Source organism: Bombina bombina, chromosome 2 (genome assembly GCF_027579735.1).
Source record: "Bombina bombina isolate aBomBom1 chromosome 2, aBomBom1.pri, whole genome shotgun sequence".
Lineage (NCBI taxonomy): Eukaryota > Metazoa > Chordata > Amphibia > Anura > Bombinatoridae > Bombina > Bombina bombina.
In genome coordinates, this window is record NC_069500.1 from 1,328,687,204 (window position 1) to 1,328,707,443 (window position 20,240).

The window sequence follows — 20,240 nt, forward strand, 5'->3', positions numbered from 1 at the left end:
GTACCGATAATGATCTTTGTGAATCGGTATGTGAAGGTAGGCATCCTTTAAGTCCACTGTGGTCATATACTGACCCTCTTGGATCATGGGTAGGATGGTTCGAATAGTTTCCATTTTGAACGATGGAACCCATAGGAATTTGTTTAAGATCTTCAGGTCCAAGATTGGCCTGAAGGTACCCTCTTTTTTGGGAACCACAAACAGATTTGAGTAAAAACCCTGCCCTTGTTCCGTCCGCGGAACCGGGTGGATCACTCCCATTACTAAGAGGTCTTGTACACATCGCAGAAATGCCTCTTTCTTTATTAGGTTTGTTGATAACCTTGACAGATGAAATCTCCCTTGTGGAGGAGAAGTTTCGAAGTCCAGAAGGTATCCCTGAGATATGATCTCCAACGCCCAGGGATCCTGGACATCTCTTGCCCAGGCCTGGGCGAAGAGAGAAAGTCTGCCCCCCACTAGATCCGTTTCCGGATAGGGGGCCCTTTCTTCATGCTGTCTTAGGGGCAGAAGTAGGTTTTCTGGCCTGCTTGCCCTTGTTCCAGGACTGGTTGCTTTTCCAACCCTGTCTGTAACGAGTAGCAGTCCCTTCCTGTTTTGGAGCGGAGGAAGTTGATGCTGCTCCTGCCTTGAAATTACGAAAGGCACGAAAATTACACTGTTTGGCCTTTGATTTGGCCCTGTTCTGAGGAAGGGTGTGACCCTTACCTCCAGTAATGTCAGCAATAATTTCTTTCAAGCCGGGCCCGAATAAGGTTTGCCCTTTGAAAGGAATATTAAGCAATTTAGATTTAGAAGTTACATCTGCTGACCAGGATTTAAGCCATAGCGCTCTGCGCGCCTGGATGGCGAATCCGGAGTTCTTAGCCGTTAGTTTGGTTAAATGCACAACGGCATCCGAAACAAATGCATTAGCTAGCTTAAGGGCTTTAAGCTTGTTCATAATCTCATCCAATGGTGCTGTGCGAATAGCCTCTTCCAGAGACTCAAACCAGAATGCCGCTGCAGCAGTGACGGGCGCAATGCATGCAAGGGGCTGTAATATAAAACCTTGTTGAACAAACATTTTCTTAAGGTAACCTTCTAATTTTTTATCCATTGGATCTGAGAAAGCACAACTATCCTCCACCGGGATAGTGGTACGCTTGGCTAAAGTAGAAACTGCTCCCTCCACCTTAGGGACCGTCTGCCATAAGTCTCGTGTGGTGGCGTCTATTGGGAACATTTTCCTAAATATCGGAGGAGGGGAAAAGGGCACACCGGGTCTATCCCACTCCTTGCTAATAATCTCTGTAAGCCTTTTAGGTATAGGAAAAACGTCAGTACACACCGGTAACGCATAGTATTTATCCAGCCTACATAATTTCTCTGGGATTGCAACCGTGTCGCAATCATTCAGAGCCGCTAACACCTCCCCTAGCAATACACGGAGGTTCTCAAGCTTAAATTTAAAATTTGAAATTTCTGAATCCGGTCTCCCCGGATCAGATCCGTCACCCACAGAATGAAGCTCTCCGTCCTCATGTTCTGCAAATTGTGACGCTGTATCGGACATGGCTCTCGTGTCATCGGCGCGCTCTGTCCTAAACCCAGAGCTATCGCGCTTGCCTCTTAACTCAGGCAAATTAGATAATACTTCTTTCATAACATTAGCCATATCATGCAAAGTGATTTGTAAGGGCCTTGATGTACTTGGCGCCACAATCTCACGCACCTCCTGAGCGGGATGCGAAGGTACTGACACGTGAGGAGAGTTAGTCGGCATAACTTCCCCCTCGTTGTCTGGTGATAATTTCTTTACCGGTAAAGACTGACTTTTATTTAAAGTAACATCAATACAATTGGTACACATATTTCTATTGGGCTCCACATTGGCTTTTAAACATAATGAACAAGTAGATTCATCTGTATCAGACATGTTTAAACAGACTAGCAATGAAGGCTAGCAAGCTTGGAAAAAATCTTTTAATAAATTTACAAGCAATAGAAAAAACGCAGCAGCGCTTTTAAAAACACAAAAAAACTGTCACAGTTGAAATAACAATGAACTAATTCAGTTATAGTCAACAATTTTAACAGTAAATGTATGAATTTAGCAGAGGATTGCACCCACTAGCAAACGGATGATTAACCCCTCAATACCCAAAAACGGATAATCAATTTAAGATTTAACGCTTTTATCACAGTCAAACACACTGTCACAGGTCTGCTGTGACTGATTACCTCCCTCAAAAATGAATTTTGAAGACCCCTGAGCTCTCTGGAGACGTCCTGGATCAAGGAGGAGGAAGCAGGAAGACTGTGCTAGAATTTTAACTGCGCAACAAGGCGCTAAAAAAGGCCCCTCCCACTCATATTACAACAGTGGGAGACCTGTTACAACGGTTTCTATGTAGAAATATACGTTAGCCATATGGAAAAAAATAATGCCCAAAAAGATTTATCACCAAAGTACGTCACAAAACGAATAACATGCCAGTAAACGTTTTAAAAACAACTTTCCAGTGTTATGCAAAGTTATCACTAAGCCTGCTACCAGTCGCTTCTACTGCAGTTAAGGCTCATATATTTATTTCAGTATTAACAGTATTTTCTCAGTCAAATTCTAGTCCCTAGAAAATTACTCAACTGTGCATACATTTATCAGCCTGATACCAGTCGCTACTACTGCATTAAAGGCTGTACTTACATCATATGGGTAACAGCAGTGTTTTCTTAGTCAATTCCATTCCTAGAAAATATTACTGCACATACCTCATTTGCGGGGGACCCCGCATGCTATTCCCTTTTCTGAAGTTACCCCACTCCTCAGAATGTGCGAGAACAGCCAGTGGATCTTAGTTACGTCTGCTAAGATCATAGAAAAACGCAGGCAGATTCTTCTTCTAAATACTGCCTGAGAGAAAAAAACAGCACACTCCGGTGCCATTTTAAAATAATAAACTTTTGATTGAAGAATAATTAGGTAAAAAACTCCTATCTCCTCTCACGACCTCCTTCTTTGTTGAGACTTGCAAGAGAATGACTGGATATGACATGTGAGGGGAGGAGCTATATAGCAGCTCTGCTTGGGTGATCCTCTTGCAACTTCCTGTTGGGAAGGAGAATATATCCCATAAGTAATGGATGACCCGTGGACTGAACACACTTAACAAGAGAAAGCTATAATATTTCAGTATACATAGAGAAAACCCCAAAACCAGACAGGAGACAAGTGAAGACTATAAAGGATCACTTAATTAAAAAAATACTGTACATTACTGTAATAGAAGATTTAAACAATCTTTTACTGAAATTAAATTTTTTAAGGGTTGTTTCTCTTATGCGCTCACAAAACATTTTCTTTAATATATAATAGATAGTGAAGGAATTTTTTTAAACAATTTAAAACACTGCAGTAGGTAAATATGATAAGTGTACACTGTCCCTTTAACTTGAAATAGGATTTATACTTGACAGTAAATCAGTATCGTCACCCTCATATTAGTGACAAATTGCCTTTGCAATCTGTTTTCTCAATGCACACATTGTTCTGGTTCCTGCAAATAAAGACACATTTTTTATTGTTTAAAACGACAGATAATGCCTTTAATACCCATTCCCAAGCATTGCACAAAAAACATGATTATATTAACATAATTTATAACCTTTAAACCTCTAAATGTTTGTCTGTTTCTAAGTCTCTAAAGACAGCCCCATGATCACATGCTTTTGTATTTGCTTTTCACATCAGGAGAGGCTAGTTCATACAAGTCATAAAGATAACATTGTGCTGATGCCCGTGGATTCTAACAACACAGCACTAATTGGCTGAAATGCAAGTCAATAGATAAAGTCATGTGATCAGGGGGCCGTCAGAAGATGCTTAGAAACAAGGTAATCACAGAGGTAAAAAGTGTATTAATATAACCTGTATTTTCTGTGCAAAACTGGAGAATGGGTAAAAAATAAATTATGACTTACCAGATAATTTCCTTTCCTTTGATACAGGGAGAGTCCACAGCTGCATTAATTACTTGTGGGAATACAGAACCTGGCCACTAGGAGGAGGCAAAGCCACCCCAGTCAAAGGCTTGAATACCTCCCCCACTTCCCTCATTCATTCTGCCAAGGGAACAAGAACAGTAGGAGAAATATCAGGGTGAAAAAGGTGCCAGTAGAAAACAAATTTAGGGCCGCACATCGGAGAACATGGGCGGGAGCTGTGGACTCTCCCTGTATCGAAGGAAAGTCCACAGCTGCATTAATTACTTGTGGGAACTAATACCCAAGCTACAGAGGACACTGAATGCTAACGGGAGGGCAAAAAAGGAGGCGGCCCAAATCTGAGGGCACCACAGACTGCATCCAACCCATTCTCCCGAAGCTGTTTCAACAGAAGCAAAAAGAAAAAGAATGTTCAGAGGACCAGATAGCCGCCCCAACAATCAGAACCATAAAGATCTCATGCTCAAAACCCAAGAAGACGTCACTGTTCTTGAACTGAGCAATAACCTCTGAGGAGGCTAGAAACCCACCGACTCCCAAGTCAAGTGAAAAAAAAAAACCCCTCCATCAACAATAAAGAAAGCAAACAAGCCTCCAAAGGGAAAAGAATATCAAGGCAAGAGTCCCTGAAGGAATACCCTTTTCCATAAAAAAATGAAAATAACAATCCTAGGGAGAAACCCCTAACAAACTTGCCAACAACCTTAATAAAAGGAAAACTCCTCCAAAGAGTACGTATTGTAAGATTACAACATAGGGATAATAGCAAGTAGAAAACATCTACAGACGGAATAGATCATTGAAGTTGTCAAGATTATTCCTGCTCGGTTAGAAAAATAACCTGATGCTACCCTTTAAAAAAGACTAAGCTCCAAAAAGGAGCAAGAACGGTACCGGCCTGATCGTAGTCAGAGCCCCATCAAAAGGAATGAAACGCCTGAGAGTTCAATGATCTTCTGGAACAGAAGGACAATCAGGGAATCGAAAATTGCTTGCAAGCCCACAATCAAGGACTGCCGCCGGATTCACCCACAACCTACCGCGCACAAAATGTCAAAGGTACTCATCAGGATATGAGAGCCACCTGTCTCAAAAAGGACCGCTCGAGCCAGCGCTCGCTAGGAAGGCCCTTCCCCAGCTCATCCTGGGGAAAAAAAAAAGAGACTCCTGAAGTCCAATAGAGAGCCAGAACTAACTAGCCCTCTTTACAAGGGTGGTCCTCAGCACCTAAGAAAGATGGCGAAGGACCAACTATGCGCCACAAAAGGAACATAACCCCTTTAAAAAACTCTCTCTCTTTGCTCAGCCCAAACAATCTCATACGTCCGCCCCATAGAAACAGGAGTCCATGAAGACGAGACCCTTAAACTGTGATACTAACTTGCGGACCTAAACTGAGCAATCAGTCTCATGCCACTAGCTTTGCTAGGATCAGACCCACCCCAACAACGAGTAATATGGTCACAAAGAATAGGATCCCCAGAACAGACTGAAGGACCTGAAACACATTCCAATGAGTGATGCTAGCAGATACCAGATGCACCTTCTGGCAGAAAAAAAACAGAAGTTGACCTGATTTCCAAGCCACAACCTTCTGATCTAAACGGTAGATCTAATCACTATGCCACATCTCCCTGAGAGTAAAAGAGGAAACCAGGGATAAGCAAGGACGCCTGATCAGCTTATCCAATCAGATATCAATCCTTGAGAAGAAAAGAAAGATAGTAGGGAGAACCTGCTAAATTAGAGGACTGTTGACAAAGAGTCATAGTGGGCCTCCGCCAACCGCTAAAGACAAGTTCCTCCCGACTACGCAGTAGGAACGCTCTCTCTTTCCAATAAAAGGGAGCTACCAACCAAAAAGGAACAAACCCAGAAGACCAAAGCCTCAAGGCCGAATGTTCGGCTGAGGAACCTAAGGAGAAAAAAGAAGGAAACTCCTGATCCACAGACTCCCATAGGATGCTCGCTCCCCACGGGCAGCAAAGCAACCAGTCAAAACCGTCCATGAAGAGCAACTCCAGAACAGAGAGGTCTGAACAAAACACAGGGAGTCTAGTCCCCCCACCGATAATTCCTATAAAAGTCCACTAAAACAGATATAGAAAGGGGACAACATCATGCCTGAAGATTCAGCCTCTGCTGACCAGACCATATCAACCCCCCGGCCAACAAAGACCAGAGGGGGAACAGAAGGGCATATCACAAGATCTCAGGAAAAACCTTCCTGCCCTGGAGATTTATAGCAGAAACTCAAATCTAGAACCCCCTCTGAGGATCAAAAGACAAGAGAAAAATCCTTAAAGTCTAGTTAACAGCCGATGGTAAGAAACCAGAAGCCAAGACCCGGGAGCTACTGCAAATTCTGGAGCAAGGTACTCCACATAAAACCCCAGATTCCAAAAGGGAAAAACTAGAATCAGAAAGAGGTTCCCTGGAAGAAACGGCTCCTAAGAACCGGATTCGTTCCAAAGGATAAAATAGAAAAGACATCCTTTTTCCTGAACAAAAGAGGGGAGATTCTTACAGTCTCAGACAAACAGGGGCTCTATAAGCTCTGCATAACAGTCAGAGAAACCAATTAGGATGGACTGCCCCCTCCTTATTGGCCATACCCCAACAGTGGAAAGAAATTATTCCCACAGGGCAATAGATACCGGGACCATGACCCAAAAGTCACCCGCAACCTCCCAAAGACAAAATCAAGAGAAGAGACAACATCCCAAAATAAGTCTAGCTCCGAAGTCTAAGACTCCTAGATCCATTAGATCCCCCAAGCGTCCAAGATAAAGCTTAAAGACAGGTCCAGCCTGTACTCTAGAATAGGTGAACTCGAAGTGCATGGCCGAGAAGCTAGAAAAAGACTCCCACTTTTGTGTAAAGGGAAGGAACAGACTTAACTAGTACCCAAAACAGGTCCTGCCTGTCATCAAGGATACCACACAGCCATGAAAACCTTCAAGAGCTAACAGAAATCTCAAATTACAGTAATGCTAGAAAAACTGAGATAAACAAACTAAGGAATATAAGCTCCTGGCTTAAAAAATTTTTTGTCTCATATCGGGGGACCAGCACCCCGAACAGAGAACTAAATGCTTCCACCTGAAGTCTACAACAATCTCGACCAATTAAGTCAATAGTCTCAAAAATCCCATGTGACGAAACGTCTTGTAAGAGTTTCTATAACAACCCAGAGCTCTAAAATCTGAAAACTATCCTAAAAGGGAATAGAATGTAAAAGAAAAATTAGGCAAACGCCCAAACATGTCAACTGAAAAAAATGGATTGTGTTAACACCAGGTCCAGCCTGTCACACACACAATCCCCCATAGAGCTCAGAACTGAGAGTCTAATAAAAGAATAAAACAAAATGTAAATCAAGACGATAAGGAATAGGATTCAGTTCTCTCCACTCGTCTATTCAAGATCGTTATCTGACTTAGAGGACTGAGATTCAACTGACGGATCAGTACTGGGAACCTCTAACATCGCCAAAACCTCTCTCAGAAGTAAACGCAGGCGAGCCAATCTAAATCTAAACGCTATGCTCTCCACAGTCTGAGGATTCAAATCCTTAGACTCTGACCCTGGAAGTTCTACCTCTGAAGCCTCAGAGGAAACCGCATCCCCAGAGGAATGATCGGATACAATCGTCATTTTTCCCACGGCCTCCTGGTCAGGAGAAACTGGATTGACCTTTCGCTTGCACGCAGCAGGAAGAGGTAGCATCGTTAAAGCCGTAGAGATAGCCATGCGAAACTGTGTAGTAACCACTGGTGGAAACAACCCCCTCAAAGGCGAAGGGGGAGCGGAACTCGGGAAGACAGCATATGTTGGAATAGAAGCATCTAGGTAACACGCCTCACTGGATTCAAAATCCTCAGAGGCATCAGAATCCTCAGAGGCGGATGGCTCAGCGGTCTCCGACAACACAATATTGGTTGATGAGAACAGCTTATAGCGGCATACGGAACATAATTGAGAGGGCTGGGTTACCCCAGCCTCATCACAATATACACAGGTCTCAAATCGGTCTCGGAGGGATACCCCTCTAACATATCAGAATCCTCCATAATTCTTCTAAGATATATTATCAAAAGAGAAAAACAACTGGCACCTTATACCCCCAATGGCTGGGGCACTCACCACCTCCTATGACCCAGACAGGTAGAGAAGATGTTCCTCTCCGACGACACCCAGTCAGGAATCGGAAATAAACTTGACCACTCCTGGTCACATGGTGCTCATGCAGGACTGACCCTGCTAAGAAAAGGCGCGCCACCTTAATAAAAAAACGTTCTTACACATAAGCAGTCAAAATCATATAACAAACATGATTAAAAAATCCCCACTGGGTGTCCTAGCAGCGGCTCTGTGTAGTCACACATTTCAAGAGCTCTGGGAGAGTGGCCTATGATCCGCTGATATAATAGTCCACAACTACAGTATTCAACGCCAACACTGTAAAATTGTGGTCCTAAACGACTTCTAATACAACTAGAACCATTTCGCTGTATTTATGACCCTGGAGCCAGAATTGGACATTTAAGGCCTGTAGCAGCGGCGATTATACAGGCAGCATCCCCCCCCGGTTTACCGGGGTGTACTACTAGGACTGATCGCCTATCAACCCCACCCGATACTTTTAAGCATCTGCACAACTTATCATTCCTATAAACTACAAGTAGCTGTCAAGCGGGAAAATTGCAAAGAACGGTACAATGGCGTACTCTCCAGCTGGCACAAGGGAAGAAAACTCTCACACTAAGCTTGATCTAATGCTTCTTAAACTGGAGGCGATTTTTCAGCCGATAATAGCAAAGGCACCCTCGGCACACGAGCTCCAACTCCTTATGCTTAAGATACCGCCAGTAACATTAGATGTCCCGGCTATACAACGATCTGCGACACAGGAATCAGGCCTGACCCTAGGGCGGCCGTAGAACCTGAGGTGCGATTGGATGGGGATCTACCTCTGCTGGTTACATACCAACCTTCGCAGCTGTCAAAACAGAACGACACAGAAACACTGCCGAAGAGGACACCCAGAGAAAGCCTTCAAGCGACATCCATTTTGTCAACAGCTATTATGGAGCAAAAATTAGTTGTCTATCAGCTCAAGATGCCGACTCATCTGAAGCATCGTGCAGCAAAGCTTAAAGATCCTGATATAGCCGCCAACAACGATAGCGATATGCAAGGAGCATCCTATTCATTATCGCAATCTGTGGGCCATTGTGGAACAGTAAGTGTGCATCTGCGAAACATGCAGGGACCGGAGTCTGAGCGACTTTCTCAGGGTTTTAGAGGGGGGCCCTGGGATACGGTGGACTCGGTGCCAAAGATAAATCTGTTTCCCAGTGGCTTGTTAGATATTGCTTCAAGGTCTCTGAATGTATTAACAATGCCCTGTATCAAAGGTATGCTCCCATCGTTGACAATCCCTGAAGGATGACAATCATTAAACAAAATATAATTCTCAGAAAGCAGTAAAAGTTCTAATTAATATGCTGGAACTCTAGACTCTTATATGTTTAAAGGTTCTTCTTTTTAGGTACTGTAAAAGTTATGAAAAGTGTTTGCATTAGATAGGCAATGTGCTAATGTCTAGCGCTATTTTGGAGTTAATTGTTTGCACATGCATAATCTTTCTAAAATACAGGTAGCCACAGCTTTCACGTGGAAGGAAATCCAGACCACACTTAAGTAGAAACGTTTTTTTTTATTTTTTAATATGATTCTATATCCTCACAATGTTACGTATACAACTTAAATCAACAACCAAGAGACTTCCATATCTTCCTAATATAGTTGACACAGGTTTGATATACATTTTGCATTTTTATGTGACCTTCCCTTGCATCGCCAGCGGCCGAGGTGGTGTGTAGGAGGTCTTCTATAAGTTTAGCACGGCACAATATCAATGTGTGAATAATTTGTTCTACTATATATATCATGTGAGGTTCAATGTTAGATCGCAGAAGCTCAAATTATTTATGTGACACTACCGTCTCTATAGGTTAATTTGACAATTAAGGTGTGGTTATATCCTGTTAATTTATTCAGTCCTGGTGTTCTTGTTTTTAGTTTCTGCATTTATTTTTACATTTAGGTTCATCTAATTAAGCCTATTGTCCTTTATGTTCATTGTAAGCCCCAGCTTTTATTCACATTATTAATGAAGGGCCAAAAGTGCCCAACTCTTTTTAGGGATTAAAATAAGGACTGAATTATTGTGAATACAAGTCCAGCTATCAAGTATGACGGTAATATTGGTACAATTGTATTCTACATTCTAAATGCATTTTTATACATGATGTAATGTCCTTAATAAAAAATTAAAATAAAAAAAAATAAAAAAAATCCCCACTGTTCAATAACCCCCCTCAGGAGATATTAACCCTTGATTCCATAAAGATAAAGGAGTCCCACTGAGACCCTGTCTTCTATCATTAACATGTGATAAAAATGAAACAATCTTACCGGAATCTATGCCGTGGAACAGTGACAACGTCCTTCAAGTTTGACAGATTGTAGCAGCGCCTCTGACATGGACTTGAGCGAAGAAAAGCAGGCAGCAAAACTCGTCAATACTGATTGCTTAGGAAGCTGTTAATATGAGTCTGGATGGCTTCGCAGAAAGACTCTCCCTGCATCTCCAGACTCTAAATTTCAGCAATGCTCTCACTGAGAGGCTGACAAGACTACATAAAACTCCAGTCCCATACCGAAGGGTACCAGTCCCATACCGAAGGTTACCAGTCCCCTACCGAAGGGTATTACCCCCCTTAAGAGACTACTTTGAATCTTCCGACACTTTTCTGCCATCCTCCAGTGACGAAAGGCAAAGAATGACAGGGGGATGAGGGAAGTGGGGAGGTATTTAAGCCTTTGGCTGGGGTGTCTTTGCCTTCTCCTGGTGACCAGGTTTTGTATTCTCACAAGTAATGAATGCAGCTGTGGACTCTGTGTTTAGAAGGAAAAGAGATTATCTATCTTTTAAAACAATAAATGTTTTTTTGAGTTGACTGTCCCTTAAAGCTCCTACACTGATCAAGAAGTCACTGAGTTGAATACTGTAAGGTAAGGATTCTTGGACCCTGTGTAAGATTTACTCAAGACTCTCTGGGGGAAGTGGAAAACACACAATTTATAATAGCAACATTACAGAAAATGTGTGTAAAATGAACAATGAAAAGTCCATTTAATTTTATTTTTTTCCCAATGATTAAACAATTTATAAGAAATTATTATTCTAAGTTTAAAGTAGATTTAAAACCATACAGCTGTTGAAAGGTTATTTTCAAATATGTATTGTAAATTTTCACATCAAATCAAATGTAATATTTTGACTATGTAAAAATATCTATATCTATTTATTTAAAAACACATTAATGGGTCAATTTTAGGAATCATTTTGCATAGGAATGTAGTAGAATCCAAAAATTAAAGAGCTTTTTTTTTACAAATAGTAAGTTACTGACCAATCCAGCCTTAAAGGGAGTCAAGTCCAAAAATTGTTTCTTTCTAAGAACACGGTGAGTCCACGGATCATCATCAATTACTGCTGGGAATATCACTCCTGGCCAGCAGGAGGAGGCAAACAACACCACAGCAAAGCTGATAAATATCACTTCCTACCCACAATCCCCCAGTCATTCTCTTTGCCTCTCGTGCAAGGAGGAGGCGAAGTGTTTGGTGTCGACCTACCTGGTTATTGGTTTAGATGCCATATTTCAAGCAGCTCTCTTTTAGAGATATTGTTGTACTTTCTGGTTATTACAGATTGAAAGTGATTCTGGATAAGAGTTCTCTGGTTCTCTCTATGAGGATAGTATTCCAGGGGTCCAAATAGTACCCTTCTTTCTAGTCTGCAGTCTACCGTTAGACTTCAGTGATTCTAGTATGGGGGAATTGGTCTCATGTTCACTCCATGGACATCATTCCCTTTGCTTAATTCCATTCTTAATTTTGTAGTTTGGCATGCTCAGTTTATGACAGGGATCTTCGGATCAGTCTCAAAGGATAGATCGAGATTAGTCGACTGGAGACTTTTTCACGTGGTGGGTGCATCTGTCTCAGGGCAAACGCTTCCAGAGAACTTTATGGTCAAAGTATCCTCAGTGGTTTCATTTATCCTCAGGGAGTGTCAGGAAGAAGGTGGCTCGGATTATTCGGTGGGCCGAAGCCCGCAATTACTTTTATATGCAATGCATGTTCCAGGACTGGTGTCTGGGGATCGGTCTTCCTGAGCAGATAGACATTTCATTCTGGGGAGTGGGCTCTCCATCCAGAGGTTTTCTCTTGGTTCACCCTTCCATGGGGTGTGCCAGAGCTGGATCTGTTAGCGTCTCGTCAATTTTTTAGGAGGTCCAGAGCTCTGCAGGCCGTTCTGATAGATACTCTATAAGGGGTTTCAGTCTAGCGTACCTGTTTTACTCCATTTACTCTCTGTGCACAAGTAATTGCTTGTATCAAGCAGGTAAGAACTTTGGTTAGTCTATTATCCTCTGTCTGGTTTCACAGGATCTGGTTGCCAGAACTTGGGAGGGTGGTATCTCTTCCGACTGGAAGTGGTCTTGAGGAAGGACCTTTTAATCAGTTTTTACTCCTTCATCCAAATCTCGCTTCCCGGAAGCTGCCTGTTTTGAGGTTGTACACTTACTTTAAGTGTGTTTTTTTCTGACGCGGTCATTGAGACCATGTTTCAGGCTTGGGAATCTGTTACTTGTAAGAATTCCCATAAGGTATGATGTAAATGTTTTTTTGTGTGTGAATCCAGGAGCTACTTTTGGAGTAGGGTCTGGATCCCATGAATTTTTATTTTCTCCAGGAATGTTGGGAGAAGAGTTGGTCTGTCAGTACTCTGGAGGGTCAGATTTCTGCCCGATCTATTTTGTTGTTCAGCGTCTGACGAATGTGTCAGTCGTGCAATCTTTTGTCAGGCCTTGATCAGATTCAGGCCTGTGCCACGTCGGTTGCTCCACTTTGGAGCATTTTTCTTGTTTTTAGAGTTTTGCAGCAGGCTCTGTTGGAACCAATGCTTTCCATAAGATATTTCATGGTTTGTTTCTTACTGCCTCTCTTCTGTTTGGAGAGTTTTTGAAACACTCATCTTTGCGGTGTGTTTCCCCTTATCTAATTTTATGCAGATAAGGTAGTTCTTTTTTCCAGGTTTGGTTTCTTTTAATGTTTTGTCTGTTCACAACTGGGATCAGAAAGCTCTGCCACTTCTCTTTCTTTTTGGTTGAGAAGTGTTATCGTATGGCATTTGAGACTGCCGGACTGCAGCCTCTTGTGAGACTCACAGCTCATTCCACTAGGGCTGTTTTTCTTTTCTTGGGCCTTCAAGAATGAGGCCTCTGTGGAACGAATTCCAAGGTTGTGACTTGGTCTTCCTTGTTCACTTTTCCCGAATTTTGTGAATTGTTATTGCCTCAGTTGAGGTTTCTTTTGGGAGAAGGGTTTTGCAAGCAGTGGTGCCTTCTGTTTAGATTACATGTCTTATCCCTCCCTTATCATCTGTGTCCTCTAGCTTGGGTATTGATTCCCAACAGTAATTGATGATGATCCGTGGACTCACAATGTCATTAGAAATTAAACAAAATGTATGCTTACCTGATAAATGTCTTTCTTTCTTGACACGGTGAGTCCACAACCCGCCCTGTATTTTTCAGACAGGTTTTTTTATATAAACCTCAGGCACCTCTACCCCTTGTGTTATTTCCTTTCTCTTCTTTCCTTCGGTCGAATGACTGGGGGTTGTGGGAAGGGAAGTAATATTTATCAGCTTTGCTGTTTTGCCTCCTCCTGCTGGCCAGGAGTGATATTCCCAACAGTAATTGATGATGATCCGTGTACTCACCGTGTCAACAAAGAAATACATTTATCAGGTAAGCATAAATTTCGTATTTCATGATTTAAATAGAGCATGTAATTTTAAACAACTTCCCAATTTACTTTTATCACCAATTTTGCTTTGTTCTCTTGGTATTCTTAGTTGAAAGCTAAACCTATGAGGTTAATATGCTAATTTTTTAGACCTTGAAGACTGCCTCTAAATGCATTTTGACCACTAGAGGGTATTAGTTCATGTGTTTCATATAGATAACATTGAGCTCATGCAAGTGAAGTGACCTAGGAGTGAGCACTGATTGGCTAAAATGCAAGTCTGTCAAAAAAACTGAAATAGGGGCAGTCAGCAGAAGCTTAGATACAAGGTAATTACAGAGGTAAAACGTGTATTATAACCGTGTAGGTTGTGCAAAACTGGGGAATGGGTAATAGATTATTTTTCTTTTTAAACAACAAAAATTCTGGTGTTGACTGTTCCTTTAAAGGGTAATGAAACCAAATTTTTTTTCTATTATGATTTAGATGCAATTTTTAACGGCTTCCCGATTTGCCTTTTTTTTTTTAAATCTAATTTTCTTCACTCTCAATATCCTTTGTTGAAAAGCATACCTAGGTAGGCTTAGGAGAAAGCAATGCACTACTGGTAACTAGCTGCACATATATGTGTCGCATGTCATTGGCTCCCCAGATGTGTACATCTAGATTTTAGTCGTGCATTGCTGCTCCTTCAATAAAGGATACCAAGAAAACGAAGCAGATCTGATAATAGAAATACATTGGAAAATACATGGTTTAAAATGGTTGCGCCATCTAAAATATGAAAGAAAAATGTGGGGTCTCATGTCGATTTAAAGGCATAGTAAACATCTTATAATATTACAAGATTTTTCTGCAGCGTGTAGTGCATATCACTGTGATCACCAATAAAGCTATAAAAGTTGTCCTAATCAGACAATGAGCAATTTGCCCCTAAATTAAATGTGCACTAGCGCGTTTTCTGTTAAGATTGCATTTTAATTTAAAAAAGATAAGTTGGTAATTTTTGTATGTTTAAAAATGTTTCTTTCCTGATTCAGATAGAATATAGATCTTAAACAACTTTCCAATTTACTTCTGTTATCAAATTTGCTTCATTCTTTTGGTATCCCTTGTTGAAGGATCAGCAATACACTACTGGGAGCTAGCTGAACACATTCAGGGAACCAATTACAAGAAGCATATATAAGCTAGCTCCTAGTGCTGCACCTTAGCCTACCTATGCTTTTCTAGATAATAGAAGTAAATTGTTTAAAATTGCATCCTCTCTATGAATCATGAAAGATTCATTTCCGCTGTTCTGTCCTCTTTAAGAGGAAGGCACTAGGTCTCATTTTGGCTTGTGGCTAAACAAGAATGTATGTGAACATTTTATATACAACAATTTAAAGGCTCACTTACAGGCCAAAGGTTTCATTATGATACTCTAGGAGTTACCCCCCAGTGAAACTACAGCCATTTGAGATACCTGGTTATGTGACGTATGAGGCCAATTAGGTCACACTATGTTTGTATTGTTGGAGATTTAAATGAAGGAATCGTTCCCTCTGCCTGTCATTGTCTGAATATATATCATTGTATGTGAAAACTAACTAAGCCGGTTTTCCCAGGCTGAAGACAGGATTTTATCTTTACATAAGGCAAACAATAGTTATAATTTTCTGGCCAGGACGATAAAGAATATGTAGCCCCTGAGGCTAATTTTCAACTCAACATTAATTAAAATTATTTTAACACTTGGAAACAACTGTGTTTTATTCTGGAGCACATTAAAGGCACATGATATATTGAACTTAATGGAACAGTAAATACCTTGAAATTACAAGGCATTTCTGTTGTGTTGCCATAGAATTACATATTGGCCAAGGCTAAATGGTCCCCCCCCCCAAACAAATTAACATTCTTTTTATGGATATTTTTTTTAATAACCAAACTCCACTCACCATTTGCCTTATTTCAAGCCTATCTTGACTTTAGTATGTAGTTAACAAGGCTAGCCGCAATCATAATGCTAGTGTACAAATGCAGTTGTTTTAAGTTAAAGACAATTAGAGAAAAATATACAATATGGCCAAATGTACGTGGACACACTAATTACTGAGTTCATGTTTCAGAACACCCATTGCTAACAGGTGCATAAAATACAGCACATAGCCAAGAAATCTCCATAGAACAACTTTGCCGCACAGGATGGTATTGAAAAGCTTGGTGACTTTAAACGTGGCATTGTCATAGGATGCCACCTTTGCCACAAGTCAGTTTGTGAAATTTCTGTGCTACTAGATCTTCCCCGGCCAACCGTTAGTGCTATTATTGTGAAGTAGAAAAGTCTAGGAGCATTAACAGCCCAGCCACAGAGTGGTAGACAACGCAAGCTCACAGAATTGGGCTGCCGAGTGCTGAATTGCATGGCCTATGAAATGGGTTTCCATTGCTAAGTAGCTGTACAAAAGTAACATATCAACATGCACAATGCAAAGTGTTGGCTGGAGTGGTGTAAAGCAGTGCTTCTCAACCGCGGTCCTCAAGTACCCCCAACAGTCCTGGTTTTCATTATAGTTGAACTAGAGCACAGGTGAAATAATCAGCTGATGGATGAGAGCAGGTTGGTTACTGATCTGCTGAATACTTCACCTGTGCACTGGTTCAGCTAAAATAGAAACCAGGCCTGTTGGGGGTACCTGAGGACCGCGGTTGAGAAACACTGGTGTAAAGCACACTGCAACCCCATTAAAGATATTTAGGCTGAATTAAAATGCTGATTGCGAGCCAGGCCTTCTCGCCCAACATCAGTGTCGGAACTCTCAAATGGTCTTATGGCTGAATGAACACAAATTCCCACAGACGCACTCCAAAATCTTGGGGAAAGCCTTCCCAGAAGCGTTGTGGCTGTTATAGCTGTAAAGAGGGGACCGACTCCATATTAATGCCCATGGTTTTACTAATGCTAAAGACTTTTTAATTTACTTGTATTACGTAGGTAGGTTCAGGAGCAGCAATTCATAGGAGCTAACTGGTGACTACACACATATGCCTCTTGTTATTGGCTTACCCAATGTGTTACACTAGTTCCCATTAGAGCGTTGGCTCCTCTGGATTTTTAAATATGTAATGAACAACAGTCCGATTCTTTTTGAGAATGACTTTATTTTATTAAATTGATTTTATAGCTAGTATGCCACTAAACTATAATGGTTTTTAACACTAGCCATTATATATATATATATATATATATATATATATATATCTATCATTATTAATCAAGGTATTTTGTAAAGAAATAACTGCAACTCTGATTAATATAAAGTTATATTAGCAGTTTATGGGCGTTACACACCACTAATAGTAACTTTGTGCTATTCTTGTGTGAAAAGAGTGCATATAGGTGACCACCTAACAGAGGAATGAGCTAGATATAAAGCGGCATGATAAAGAGGGTACAAGATAATCACATTGTATTCTAGGCTTCATCTGAATGAGTTTATAATTAGTCATTGAACTTAAAAAAAAAAAAAAAGCAAAAAGCTCATTAACCCCTTAAGGACCATTGACGGAATTATTCCATCAGGAAACAATTGAGCAAACTGAAGCTGTGTCCTTAAGGGGTTAAAGTATTCAGCAGAGTCTATTTACATTTTACAGTACCCACCTAGTGCAGCCTTCAAAAATCTCTTTACACGGGCTCTGCTCCAATCCTTCTTTACATTCATTAACTGTTTCCTGAGGTATTTCTGGCAAACGGGCAGCAGACTAAAAAAAAAAAAAATTAAAATGATTTACATACAGCCACTAAAACTGGAAAGGAAGTTAAAAAAAAAAAACAACAAAAAAAAAATAATTAAAGGAACACCAAAGTATTTTTTTTTTTTTTTTTTTAAATCTGCTGAACAAAATAAGGTCATACAAATACGGCAGTATTTTTTTCTCTCTTCATGTTATTAGTGTGGAAACACTCCCTTCCACCAACAAAGTTTTAGTTTATCTTAAAAGTATATGAGTGATTGGATTACGTTATACACCAATATATCCTGTAAATTTCAATATAAATGTAAACCTCTTCAATTTAATCTTAATTAATAAAAATAAATTAAAAATCATGTTTAATAGTTGACCTTTCACAGGCATAATGTTTTTGCTTTTAATGGCCTTGGAATACAGAGCTACAAAACCAAATAAACAATTAAGTAACCCAATGCAATCAGCACAGGGTCTAAATATGACATTTTTAAGCAATTTCTTAATTTCTTAGCAGTTTTGTAGATCACCTTCATGAGAGCTCATTTACAACGGTGCAACTCTTGGTAGGGCCCTCCACCCATTTGTCTCCTATACACACACACATATATATATTACCTTTGTAATGTGTGTGTCAAAAACAAAGATTTAATATATGAATAACCAGCTGCATCACATGACCATATAATATTCCAAAACTACTGTATATTAGTAAGGTATCTTAAAGGGATATGAAACTCAAATGTTTTCTATTTCATGATTCATATAGAGCATGACATTTTAAACAGCTTTCTAATTTACTTCTATTAATTTTTATTCGTTCTCTTGGAATCTTTTGCTGAAAATCAGGTACATAAGCTTTGGAGCCAGCCCATTTCTGGAGCACAATATGGCAGCAGTTTTGCAAGAATGTTATCCATTTGCAAGAACACTAGACGGCAGCACTATTTCCTGCAATGTAGTGCTCCAGATGCCTACCTAGGTAAGTCTTCAGCTCTGAATATCAAGGGAACAAGGCACATTTTATAATAGAAGTAAATTGGAAACTTTTTTAAATGGTTTGCTCTGTCTGAATCACAAAAGAACATTTTTGGGTTTCATATTCCTTTAGCCACTTAGAAGCGCATGATAAGCCCTTCTTGTCATGGGCATCTACTTCTGCAGTGCAGGTGACACACGTTTTGTCATCCTGGGGTAGGGTTGCCACCTTTTGCCCAGCCGATTCCTGGACACGGTTTAAATGGGAGTACTGGGTGAGTGGTTTGGGGCTTGGCTTCACACAAGCTCAATAAAATAGCTCAACGCAGAGTAGTAAGTGCAATATTCATATAGATTAATCCAGCAGAGTCTATTGAAACTGATTTTTGAGAAATAAACAATTGAAGTTACTGCAGCATTGCAATAATCGGCGGATTATGCAGGTGTTGTGAGGAGCTTCTAAATTTTGCGACCTAGTATGGCCACTGCCCAGACACACCCCATAAGTGGGTACGTTTTTGATTGTATGCTTATGTATGATGACGGGGTAAGACCCAAAAACATTCACGCTCGATTAAAGGAGTTTAACTATAAGACCGGAGAGTGCTTTCCACTTTGTTTAGGATGTTAAGATATTTGAACAGCGCCCTGGCAACGATTGTCTTTGGAAGTGTGTGCCAAGCTCCCCATATATACACACACATCTGCAGCAGGTTAATAGAAATCAACCCGTTCCTGCATCTTTTAAACTGGTAGTATTTACATTGCTTATAGCCTGAGTTTTTGCATGAACTACAAGTTAATAATAAAAAAACATAAGAATCTCAAGAAAAACTTTGGAGATAGTACTGAATCTCTTTATCAGCGACTAACCGAAAGCATAACCTGCATAAATTTATTTCTTTAACGATATGACGAGTCCACGGATTTCATCCTTACTTATGGAATATCGCTTCCTGGTCAGCAGGAGGAGGCAAAGAGCACCACAGTAAAGCTGTATATATAGCTCCTCCCTTCCCTCCCACTCCAGTCATTCGACCAAAGTTAGGAAGACAAAGGAAAAACCAAGGTGCAGAGGTGACTGAAGTTTAACAAAAATAAAGACCTGTCTAAGAAAATGACAGGGTGGGCCGTGGACTCGTCATATAGTAAAAAATAAATTTATCAGGTAAGCATAAATTTCCTTTTCTTTTACAAGATATGACGAGTCCACGGATTTCATCCTTACTTATGGGATACAATACCAAAGCTATAGGACACGGATGAAAGGGAGGGATAAGACAGGAACCTAAACGGAAGGCACCACTGCTTGAAGAACCTTTCGCCCAAAAACAGCCTCGGACGAGGCAAAAGTATCAAATTTGGAAAATTTGGAAAAAGTGTGAAGAGAGACCAAGTTGCAGCCTTGCAAATCTGTTTAACAGAAGCATCATTTTTAAATGCCCATGAGGAAGCCACAGCCCTAGTAGAATGAGCCGTCCAGCAGTCTCATATGCAAAACGGATGATACTCTTCAGCCAGAAAGAGAGAGGTAGCCGTAGCTTTCTGACCCCTACGTTTCCCAGAAAAGAAATAATTAAGATGACTGACGAAATTCCTTAGTCGCCTGTAAGTAAAACTTCAGGGCACAGACCACGTCCAAGTTATGT

At 40.7% G+C, this 20,240-nt stretch overlaps 1 protein-coding gene across 2 annotated transcripts in view; it reads right to left on the reverse strand.

Annotated features, from left to right (window-relative positions):
• GRK4 (G protein-coupled receptor kinase 4) overlaps positions 1-20,240 on the reverse strand; it is a 592,539-nt gene that overhangs the window by 130,325 nt on the left and 441,974 nt on the right. For both annotated transcript variants that reach the window (XM_053704194.1, XM_053704195.1), the window contains exon 5: positions 17,528-17,628. In XM_053704194.1, the coding sequence (XP_053560169.1) occupies positions 17,528-17,628 (101 nt within the window). The remainder of the gene's footprint in view (positions 1-17,527; positions 17,629-20,240) is intronic.